We start from the raw sequence: 11,925 nt of genomic DNA on the forward strand, positions 1-11,925 counted from the left end.
AGGAAAAGAGAGAGAAAGCTAGCTAGAGGGAGAAAGAGGGGGTCAGAGAGGTAGGAAGCTGGAGGGGGGGGGGGGGGGGGGGATAGAGGGGGTCGATAGAGAAGGGAAGATGAACGAGATAAACAGCTCCCCTGGGACTCCACACCTCTCCTTGGGGGAACATTCTGGAATCTTCCTGACATCAGCTATATCCTTCCTCAGAGGTCAAACATCGGTCAACCTGTTAAACCCCCCCCCCCCTCCCCTGCCTCCACCCTCTACCCCCACCCTCCCTACCAGCCCAAGCCGATACCCCCCTCCCCCAGTCAGTTTAACACACCATAAATAAGTGCAGCCCATATACAGTATGTGTTTACCTTTCTCCATTTAAACACCATCACTTAGGCTTTCATACAACGGTCACCTGACCTCAGGTATGGACCAGGGGAGGCTGGTGGAATGAGGAATGGTATCAAACACATGTGGTGTTTAAACACATGTGTTTGATACCATTTTTTATTCCGTTCCGTGCATTACAATGAGCCCGTCCTCCGATGTCTACCTCCGCCAGCCTCCCCTGGTATGGAGCATAGTGCGTCCATCGTGAGTTTGTGCAGGGGAAGCATTGTGTGGTGTGTAAAAGGTCAGGACAGTATAAAAGGAGTGAGTGTACTGATGACAGTAGAGCGAGACACTTCAGAGACTGGAGCCGAGAGCCAGGGAACACGTATTGGCATGCAGACAGTACAGCAGGCGAGCCAGCATCAGCTCTCCATCAACCCCCTTTAGACTGGCTCTGTCTGTCTGTAAAGGGGAGGCCGGAGACAGTGGAGCACAAAGGAGCTAGACACACACACACACACACACACAGAAACAGACACACACACACACACACACACACAAACACACACACAGAAACACGCAGAAACAGACACACATACACACACACAGAAACAGACACACACACACATACACACACACACACACACACACACACACACACACAGAAACAGACACACACACAAACACACACACACCCGTCTCACCCCGCCAGAGGAAGAGTAAGGAAGAGGCCGTTCCCAAGCTTCTGTCGGGGAGTGAGCACGGATGCGGGCAGAGCGACTACATCACAGCAGAGAGGCTTACAGGGACACTGAGCCATCTAGCAGGCTGGTTATCCCTGAGCTCAGGGGGTTTAGGTGCTGGATCAGTGGTTTCAGCCTGCCAGGTGTTAACCTCTATACTGACACACAGTAGAGAGGACACCCACTGTCTAAGCCTGCAGGGGGACAACAGCTGGGGGAGTGAGGGAGGGGGGAACCGGAGGAGTTCTAAGATTCAGAGGCTAAATGATCCAAAATGTCCTCTTTCTGTCTTCCTTCTTGACTGAGTTCACAGACACTGTGTCGAAAGGCAATCTGACACAGACAGAAACCATTTAACCAGACTTATTTTAATTATTATTTTAAAAAGCGATGCCACCCATAGGCCTATATGAAAAAAAGTCATTAAAAAAGAGTTGATAAAATCAGTCATTTTGAGTTGTAGAACGGGACAGGCAGAAGGGCACAGCGGATGTGCTCGGGGAGTAACATTGTAAGATGTAGTGGTACTGTGTCGTCTTAAAGATGAGGATCTTAGTTCTCCTCCCAACAGCCTCATCCCCCAAGAACCCTCTCAAAGCCTCCCCCAGGCCCCAGCTTTTACACAGTGAGTTCCCCACTCCAGGTCTCTCAAAAAAAGATGTTACCTCAATGAGACTAACTTTGATAAATAAAGGTGAAATATAAATACATACAAAAAACTGCATAAGAGCTAGGTGTGACCAGACAGTACGGAACCTGGTTTCCCGTCTCCCGTCAACAGAGAAGACGGTGTTAGCCTACTAAGCTAAACTCTAGGCATCAACTCAGAGACATAATGCAAGTCTTCAGGTGTTGTGTTCTTACATTTACATCAACAGCCAATATAAATGACAGATTCAGATTCAGATTCAGAAAACGTTAAAGGTCCTCAGAGCGGTTAGGGTTAGTGTTGCGCAGCAGCAGTTCATAAAAATACAACAACAACATACACTGATATACACAAATAGAACCTTTGATATCTTGAACCTTTGAACCCGGAGATACTATTCAAACTCAAGTTCAAGTACACAGGTGTACACATGCGCAGGCAGAGTACTCATTAACCATATTCTTACCCTGAGTGCCAAGTAACATCAAATAACACCTATGATAAATGCTGATTAGGCATATGACATTTCCACATTGCCAGGTCTTTGGCAAGGATACTCACCACACCACATCCATCAGAGCTGGAGCAGCGCTGAGCAGCCTGCCACTGAATGACAATGAGGGGGCCGCTTTCTGCTGACTCACCATTCCCTCTGGGAGGAGGGGAGCCAGTCCCGATGGCAACAGTGTTTCACACAACACACACATACACACACACACACACACACACACACACACACACACACACACACGCACACATGTACACATGCACACATACACGCACACAGACACACATACACACACACACACACACACACACATACACGGACACAGACACACACACGCTCACACACACTAATTTTACCCAAGAGGGACAGACATACTGTACTATGGCAGTACCTCTTGGTTAGATATGCTCCATGCTTCAACACAATGCCCTTCTCAGAGCCTCAAAGACCAACCTTTTCATTCCCTCACAAACAAGGCTTTGTGCACCAACCACAAACACCCAGGAACAGGGGGAGGGCCGCTTGTTCTGACAAGTGACAGTGTTGTTGTAGAGAAAGCCCATTTACAGGGTGAGAAGAAGCTAATGAGAAGGAAAGCAGACTCAGAGGCCAAGCACGGCTGTAATGGAGCTAGCTACTGTGACACAGGCCAGGTCAGAGGTCAAATATTTTGCTGAGGAGGAAAAGCAGCCTCGTTGACAAAACTGACCCTGTAGGAAAGAAGGGCCTGATGAAAAGTTGTGCTAAACTGCATTTGTTTAATGAGACAGAAACCAAAGCCAGAAACTTCTAAATGATCTATGTAATATCAAATATGTAGCTAGGGTTTACAGTATGATGGCTTCATGAAGTTCTAATTCGTTGAATTTGACTGAATATTTTGGTAATTCATTTATCCTTAGTTAGTCAAATCTGAGGGGAATCCCAACTCCTGGCTCTCCATCTGTTCAGCTGGGCTGCTCTCCCAGTTAGCCCGTTAGCTAACAGCAGTCACAGTTATACACCAATTATACATCTGTGCTGCGGGAGACAGCTTGACCACGGTAACGTTAATTAAATCTGCTGAGATTATACAGTAAATGGGCCATGAAAACATGGCTTTGATCGAAGGTGAAGCCAGGCCACACGATGGACCATTAGCATTGGGCAGGCGAATATGCTAATACATATAATTACATGGCCATAGAGATGATTGGGCTTAGCACTAACCTTGTCATCGTAATTGAATTCATGCTTAATACTTCAGTGAAACACATTGCAGTTGCCGTGCTCGTGTCCTACTCTATGCTTCTACACTTAAAATAATTTGCATACTTGCATATTTAATCCAAATACCACATTATCATATCTAGCTCTCCATCCAATTCAATAGCCCATTTACAATGCTATTTTTGCTGCTCAGAAATGTCATGAGAAAGGGGAAATGTCCTCTAGTCTTGAGAGAGTTGAATCTGCTGAATATTAGCCACGGAACGAGGAGTGTTTTTCAAGGTTAACTCTATAGCACAAAACAACTTCTCCTCTGAATTCTTTTAGGATTTATGGCCCTTCCCCCTCCCCGTACTGAATTCCAAAGCTCCAACAGCACTTGGTGGAGACTGTCACAGTTCCAGTTCCAACAGACCAACACCATGTTATTTTATTTCTCACTCATAAAGTGGAATTTATACATGTTAGATAGAGTTCAAGGATGCATGAAACTGAATCCCCCTGCACGTCACACTTGACTCTACTACAGTAATATCTACCAACCAACAGGCCTAGAGCCTGAGGGTCCCTCACACACACACACACACACACACACACACACACACACACACACACACACACACACGCACACACACACACACACACCATAGATCACTGCTGGGAGCGTTAGCTACACATTACGCATTTCAGACATATATTTAGCCCATGACTTACACTCTTCTCTGCATGCTTCATTGTGTTTATGGGTCATGTGTTGAGGCTGCGTGTGTGTGTGTGTGTGTGTGTCTGTGTGTGTGTGTGTGTGTGTGTGTGTGTGTGTGTGTGTGTGTGTGTGTGTGTGTGTGTGTGTGTGTGTGTGTGTGTGTGTGTGTGTGTGTGTGTGTGTGTGTGTGTGTGTGTGTGTGTCAGTTGTGGAAGCTGACAGAGTGCCCAGAGGAGAACATACTGACTCCACTGCCTCTCTTCATTGAATGTTGTGAACATTCAATGTGAGTTATGAGTATTCATCTGTTCTCTTTGCTATCGTTACTATACGATATATATCATCAAATGACTCGCCCTGTCTCTGATGAAAACAGGAGGCCATTGTTCAGTTCTCCTACTGCATGCTCAGATTGATCAATGAACCTATTATTACACTTGGATAACATGGACAGAGATCATATTGATTCTGATTCATAAACAACTCGACCTGCTAGTATGGCACGCATCTCTTTGAGGGAGTTTATTTCAAAATATTTGGGCTTTATATGCAGAGAACAACATACAGTATATGTGGGTGGATGTAGTTATCTAGGTAGTGTGTATGTCAGTGGAGGCTGGTGGAGGTAGAAATCGGCACCTGTATTTGATACCATACCTCATTCCATTCTATGCATTACAATGAGCCTGTCCTCCGACTTCTGCCTCCACCAGCCTCCACTGATGTATGTTTATGTTATAAAAGAGGATGAATCATGCACCATATTCCAGTAATGCAGGGGTGGTAGGCTACGTGCTGTTCCGACTGTTGTCATTACATAAGTGGCATCATTTCTAGACAGGCTACGTGACAAGCTAGCTCCTAGCTAGCTCCCAGCTTCCAGAACTAGCTTCGAGACAAGCTAACTCCCAGCTCCAAGAGGGGCACGATCTGTTTATCTGTCACTCATGTCAGTGTGGTTTTGTAATGTTGATTTTCCTGTAAAAGGCCAATACAGTGAACTGAACTGAACTAAAGTAGCTATTAGGCCAGTTAGCTCACAGCGCACAATACCCTCTCTGCAGTTAATGGCTTTGTGTTGCCTAACCAGAGAATGACAGAACAGACAGACGCACGCACGCACACACAGAAAGAGATGGACACGCACACACACACTCACACACACACGTACAAATATAAGTTGGACACACACACAGTTAATGGCTTTGTATTGTCTGCCAGAGGAGGACAGAGGAAAGAATCAGCTCTGAGCAGTTATCTGAGGAGAGGAGGAAGAGAGAGGGCAGATTAGGTGTCAGAGGAGGACAACATGACTAAGCCATATAACAGACCAATCTGCCTCTGTTCATATCTCATCTCCCCATCACAACAGAGGAAATGGCTTTTCTCCTTCAGTGGAGAAACCAGCTTCAACAGAGAAAACATAGGAATTAGAAAACCAGCTGAAAGAGAGAGAGAAGGAGAGAGAGAGGAGGGGAGAGAGAGAGAGAGAGAGAGAGAGAGAGAAGAAGAAGAAAAAAAGAGAGTGCTCACTGCACACACACAACTAAAGGAAATCAATGTGAACCGTTAAATGAATCAGCAGTGGTTGATGAGTTATCTTGGCCAGGTCGATGTTTGACTTTACTCCTATGTGACACGTGTGTGCTCTTCCAGGGCCACAGCCACATGATTACACACTACTGCTGCTTAGCTTCCATGAGGGCTTAATAAGACATCAATGGTTAGGAAGAGTAGATCACAGAGGGAGAGGACTAGAGAGAGAGAGAGAGAGAGAGAGAGAGAGCCCTGTCTCCCTGGTAGTTAATAACTAACTCAGAGAGTGAGCACACCTGGTTTCTCCAGTCTGAATGAGCCTACCATAAGATGTTACTCAACATCACTCAACACTATTGAAGCAGAACAAAAGGTGAGTCATTTAGGTGACAAGGAGAGGGCTTGTGGATCATATAAGGGCATGGGGGGAGGTGGAGGGGGGGGGGGGTTGCTTTGGCTGTGGGCGAGCCGTGGGCACCAGCCATGCCCCCCCCCACACACACACATATAGACACAGACACACACTTTGTGTTTATATGTTGTGGTTGGTAATATGAGCGCAGAGCTTTAATCCTAATCTCTCTGTATGTGATTCCATTAATGACTTCACAATGAGCCAACGGTGGGGGGGGGGGGGGGGGGGGGGGGACCCAGCCATGCCACACCGCCTTTGTGTGCCAGAGCCCCCCTCCCCTCATAACCCCCCCTGGCGAGGCTGGCGACAGGGAGGGTAGAGGGCCATGCCAGCAGGCCCTGGGCGAGGAGGGATGTAGGGCAGAGATAGGGGATAGGGGAGTCTGGTCTGGTCCAATCTGAAGGGATGTTGTTCAAAAACTGGCAGGTAAACAATAGACTCCTGGGTGACGGACAGACAGTGGAAGTGGAGGCTGGTGGTAGGGGTAGAAATCGGAGGACGCGCTCATTGTAATGCATGGAACGGAATCAGGAATGGTATCAAACACGTTTCCCGTTTCATGTATTACAATGAGCCTGTCCTCTTTCCAATTTCTACCTCCACCACCAGCCTCCCCTGAGAGACAGACAGACAGTGGATGTGTTTCATCCTTTGTACTTTGACATTGAGCGACTGATCTGCCTGTCCAATGTACTGTGCTACATCCTCCAGCCTAAACCTAGGTGATAATTAACACTAAGTAGAACACGACCTGCTAGTCCACTTTATTACCAGCAGGACTGTTACATCAGACACCTCAGGGCGAGTGACAGCAAATTGTGTTTGATACGATTCCTCATTCCGTCCCATGCAGTACAACAAGCCTGTCCTGTTCTACCTCCACCAGCCTCCCCCTTCAGTGACTGGCTGCTGAAATAAAAGCCATCTTCATTAAGATCATAAGAGATTTCCTCCAGCTCTAGAGATAGACCTAGAGATAGAAATAGAGATAGAGATAGAGATAGAGATAGAGATAGAGATAGAGATAGAGATAGAAATAGGGGTCCCTTGCTGAACTAATAAGCCTAATTCCTCTCCTCTCCTCTCCTCTCCTCTTCTCTCCTCTCCTCTCCACTCCTCTCCTCTTCTCTCCTCTCCTCTCCTCCCCTCTCCTCTCCTCCCCTCTCCTCTCCTCTCCTCTCCCCGGGACAAAAGCATGCTTCCCTAGTGTGCTGACTGACCCACTCTCCTCCCATCATCCCCCACACCCATCAGCCAACCATTAGTCTGGTTGGCTGATCACTCATACATGAGGCCTTCTGGAACCCATGACATCATCACTGTGTGTCGCCCCGAGGGAGGGGCTTCAGCTGGGGTAGTGGAACAGTGGGGATGATGATGATGACCTCATAGTTTAGTTCTAATTCTGGGTGGCTGGCTGGCTGGCTGGCTGGCTGGCTGGCTGGCTGCACACTCAACCCAATTAAACAGTTGAAACAATGAGGGTCCTGGACTCGCTTCATAGGAACCAGGCTGTCTCTCTGTCTTACGGAGAGAGAGAGAGAGTGGGGGGGGGGGGTTACGAAATGGAAACTCCCTGGCAACAGATCCACAACAGCTTGTCTTATTTCATCGTCTGGCTTGTAGAGAGGAAACAGGACATTCTGGAGGGATTTACAAACAAGCTCACATCACGAAGGGATGACATCACACAACACTGACTGCCACTGCCATGTCAGACTATTGGGCTTCCTTGTGTAGGTGCCAACTGGATGACTTGAGAGCAGTTGAGGCTGATCATAATCTAATCTCAAACTGTACTGGATGCAGAGCCTCTTTTAAACGTTGTTGATGTTTCAAGAGAAATGAATGTCATGTTGTTATAACTCCGATTAACACGGATCAGGATCATTAGTGACATTTTAAAAGGTCAACGTCTTTTCATGCAAACCTGCGTTTACTGTACACTCTGCCTACACCTGTTTTTCAGGTCATCCTGGTAAAATACCAGAGTAAAAACTCTTTCCAGTGTCAGCATGTCCTGCCCTTCTCACTGCAAATGTCATTGATTTGATCGCTTCTCAACCGGAACAAACAGATTCTACCATGGCTAACTTCCTGCTCACTCCCCAACCAACCACACCTCGAGAGGACTTTGGTATGGATGTACTTTGTTTTATAGTCCAGCTAGCAGGAGAGGCCGGGGGAGGTAGAAATCGGAGGACGGACTCATTGTAATGCATGGAACGGTCTGAGGAATGGTATCGCAAACATCATTCCATGTATTATTCCATGCTCTCCAAGGAGCCTGTCCTCCGATTTCTACCTCCACCAGCCCCCCCTGGTATACAGTATCATAGGGGCTATATTCACACTAGCACACGACTTAGAATGCATGGGCAACACATCACATCATTGATCCTGAGGAGGATGCTGGAAGCATACAATCTCAATCCTTCTAATTCTATGATTGGATCCCAGCCAGTGTTGTGTATCCGAGCAGAGAAGGGAGGTTTGGTGATGGGGGAGACTGATAGGATGTGACAGAATGGTGTGTTATGCACCTCCATTCACTCCACATCTAAACACTGAACTCTGCCTCCACCCTCCAGCCCTGCATCCCACTTCAATACTGTTTACTGCTGTACACACACACACACACACACAAGCAGGCATGCACGCACACACACACGCCACACACACACCACACTCAGACAGACAAACAGACACACACACAGACATACACACACACATACAGACAGGCACGCACACATGCAAGCACACACACACACACACACACACACACACACACAGGCTGACGGCAATAAGGATGTCAGGGAGAGGCGATAAAACATTGTATGAGAACAGAACGCCCATACTGTCATAAACATAGTTAGCCAGACCACTGTTTGTCCCTCAGCCGTACACACCAAGCGTGTATTTATCTTTTTACTTGCCAGTTTACATTTTTGCCGAGAGTGTTGACAGTCATTCCGACCCAGATTTGTTTGGGGGCTGTGACATTTCCTCAGCAAGGTTCAATAGATAAATAAGCTTCAATAGGAAAATAAATCTAGAAATCTAATCGGATCTCATCTAAATGGGTTAAACAATTCTATTATTTCTCACTGCTGTGTTGTCTGAATATGGTTAAATATAGCCAGGGCACATTCCATCGTTCACAACATGACCTGTGTTTATATATCACCAGGAGAATCAATCTGTAGAGAAATGTCCCAAATGTTACTACCGTTCTCAGAAAACTGCACCTTGTCAACACGAAGTTTCACTTTCATCCACACCATAGAACTCCAGTCAAACAGATCTCCTGCTCCCAACACAGCACTACATATACTATCCAGTCCAGCCAGGGCTACTTTGGTGTTAGGTTTAACCAGGCAGCTATGATGACATGTCACAACACACACACACACACACACACACACACACACACAGATTATGAGGAAGAGGAAGAGGAAGAGGAAGATGAGTTTACCATTGCAGAACTGCAGCAGTGAAGAGGTGTCATAAAGACTGCTGTAACTGGAAAAGCCGTCCTCCATTCTCAAACCTCCGCTCTTCAGCCTCCGCGGCTCCTCTCCTCTCCTCTCCTCTCCTCTCCTCCACTCTACTCCCTCCTGTGTCCGTCCGTTCGCTCCCTCGCTCCCTCACTCTCTCTCGCGCGTCAGTCCCCTCCGTTACTTTCGCTTGTCGCTACGCCGACGAGGCTCTCCCTCCATTCAACATCCAGTTTTCTCGGGTCAGGCTTCCAGTGTCAGTTACCATGGCAACCCATTCACTCCGATTATGTCATGTGAACTCAGCCCCTCTCTTCTCCTCCTTTCAATAGTCTGTCTGGTCTGAAGGAGTACAACTACCAATCAAGAAAAAGAAATAAGAAAGAAAGAAAGAGGGAGAGAGAGGGGGGGGGTAACCCCTCTGGGAAGAAGTGAAAAAGATTTGATGTTTGGATATTGAAGTTCCTCCTCTTCTTCTTCTCCTCTTCTTCTTCTTTTTCTTCTGTTCTTCAGTCCTCCCTCTCAGTCTCTTCAGCAGAGCAGCTGTGTGGCGTTAAACCGCGCTCTGATCTCCACTAGAAAAACAGCTTTAGAAAGGCTTGAGCTCTAAGTGGATGGCTGCCACATAGGCTCTGTGTGTGTGTGTGTGTGTGTGTGTGTGTGTGTGTGTGTGTGTGTGCGTGTGTGTGTGTGTGTGTGTGTGTATGTGTGTGGGAAAGAGAGTGTGTGCTACTGTGTGTGTGTGTGAGAGAGAAAGAGTGTGTGTGCTACTGTGTCTGTGTATGACAGCGAGAGAGAGAGAGAAAGAGAGAGAGAGAGTGTGTGTGTGTGTGTGTGTTTTCAGAGAGAGAGAGTGCGTGTGAGTGTTTAGATAATGTCTCATACAGCCGAGCCTTCCCGAGCCACAGCCCACTGCTGGGCTGTCACTGGCTGTGGGCGGGGTCAGGGCACAGGGGGTTGGGCCTGTTTCAGAGCCCAGATCCTCCCCCTCACATAGAGAGGAGGGGCAGGCCAGACAAAACAAGGCAGACAGACTCAGATCACTAGGAACAGAGAGAGAGAGATCGAAAGAGAGAGAGAGAGGAATAGCAGTTACAGAGGGAGGGAGAGAGTAAAGGAGAGCTGTACAGTAGAGGGAAATGAATGAGGAAAATCAGTGCCTTCTAATGATGAAAAATACTTCTTAGAAAGTCTTCTAAATAAAGGGCCATGAGGAGAAAAGTGAGATGGTGTAAAATTTGTAGTAAAGAAGTTGAATGCAGCTGTATTATTGGTCAGCTTGTCGAGTCTGTAACCAATCATCAAATGTCTTTATTCACTGACAAGAATCGTGGCAGAAAGAAAGACGGATATGGGCAGAAATGAAAGGAGGAGTTCAGTATTTCAACTGAATAGAAAAAGGGAACTTCTGAAGGGCTCAATCTGAAAGAGAAGAAAGAAATCCATCCATCCATCCAAAAGAATAAGAAGACAGACTGAATGAATGAATGAATGAATGAATGAATGAATACGGAGAACAGATAAAAGGCTTGCTGAGGATAGCTAGTGTAGGACTCTGAGCAGGAGGGTTACCAGGAGGACGCTGAGTGTGTGTGTGTGTGTGGGGGGGGGGGTTATCGCAGTAGTCGTGTCCCAGACAGGCGGTGTCTAGAGAGGCATCGCCCTAGGCTGGAGCACCCCTCTCTCCCTAGGGTCTGGTGGGACTCACGGGGGGCTGAGAGAGGCATCGTCCTAGGCTGGAGCACCCCTCCCTCCCTAGGGTCTGGTGGGACTCACGGGGGGCTGAGAGAGGCATCGTCCTAGGCTGGAGCACCCCTCCCTCCCTAGGGTCTGGTGGGACTCACGGGGGGCTGAGAGAGGCATCGTCCTAGGCTGGAGCACCCCTCCCTCCCTAGGGTCTGGTGGGACTCACGGGGGGCTGAGAGAGGCATCGTCCTAGGCTGGAGCACCCCTCCCTCCCTAGGGTCTGGTGGGACTCACGGGGGGCTGAGAGAGGCATCGTCCTAGGCTGGAGCACCCCTCCCTCCCTAGGGTCTGGTGGGACTCACAGGGGGCTGAGAGAAGGATGTTGTTCTCAAAGTAACAGAACATGTGACGTCTCGTTTCCTTCTCTCTATAGTTGCAATGAGCTAAACAAGGCAGAGGAATCAGTGTCGGAGCTAAACAGAGCTATTGTCTGTCTTATCTGCCTCTCAACAGACAGCTTAGACTGTGGAGTTATCAAAGAGGAGGATGAGGGAGGGAGGGAGAGGAGGAGGAGGAGGGAGAGAAAGGGGGGGAAGGATATAGGAGAGAGAGAGAGAGAGAGAGAGTGAGAGTGAGAGAGAGAGAGAAAGAGAGAGAG

General features: G+C 47.8%; 1 protein-coding gene across 2 annotated transcripts in view; it reads right to left on the reverse strand.

Moving 5' to 3' along the window:
• The window catches only part of eml1 (EMAP like 1), a 41,083-nt gene extending 30,677 nt beyond the window's left edge, over positions 1–10,406 (reverse strand). For both annotated transcript variants that reach the window (XM_083683758.1, XM_083683757.1), the window contains exon 1: positions 9,560–10,406. In XM_083683758.1, the coding sequence (XP_083539884.1) occupies positions 9,560–9,626 (67 nt within the window). In that variant the 5' untranslated portion in view covers positions 9,627–10,406. The remainder of the gene's footprint in view (positions 1–9,559) is intronic.
• Between the last annotated feature and the right edge of the window lie 1,519 nt (positions 10,407–11,925).

This window comes from Argentina silus, assembly GCF_951799395.1.
Source record: "Argentina silus genome assembly, chromosome: 13".
In the NCBI taxonomy this organism is placed as follows: Eukaryota; Metazoa; Chordata; class Actinopteri; order Argentiniformes; family Argentinidae; genus Argentina; species Argentina silus.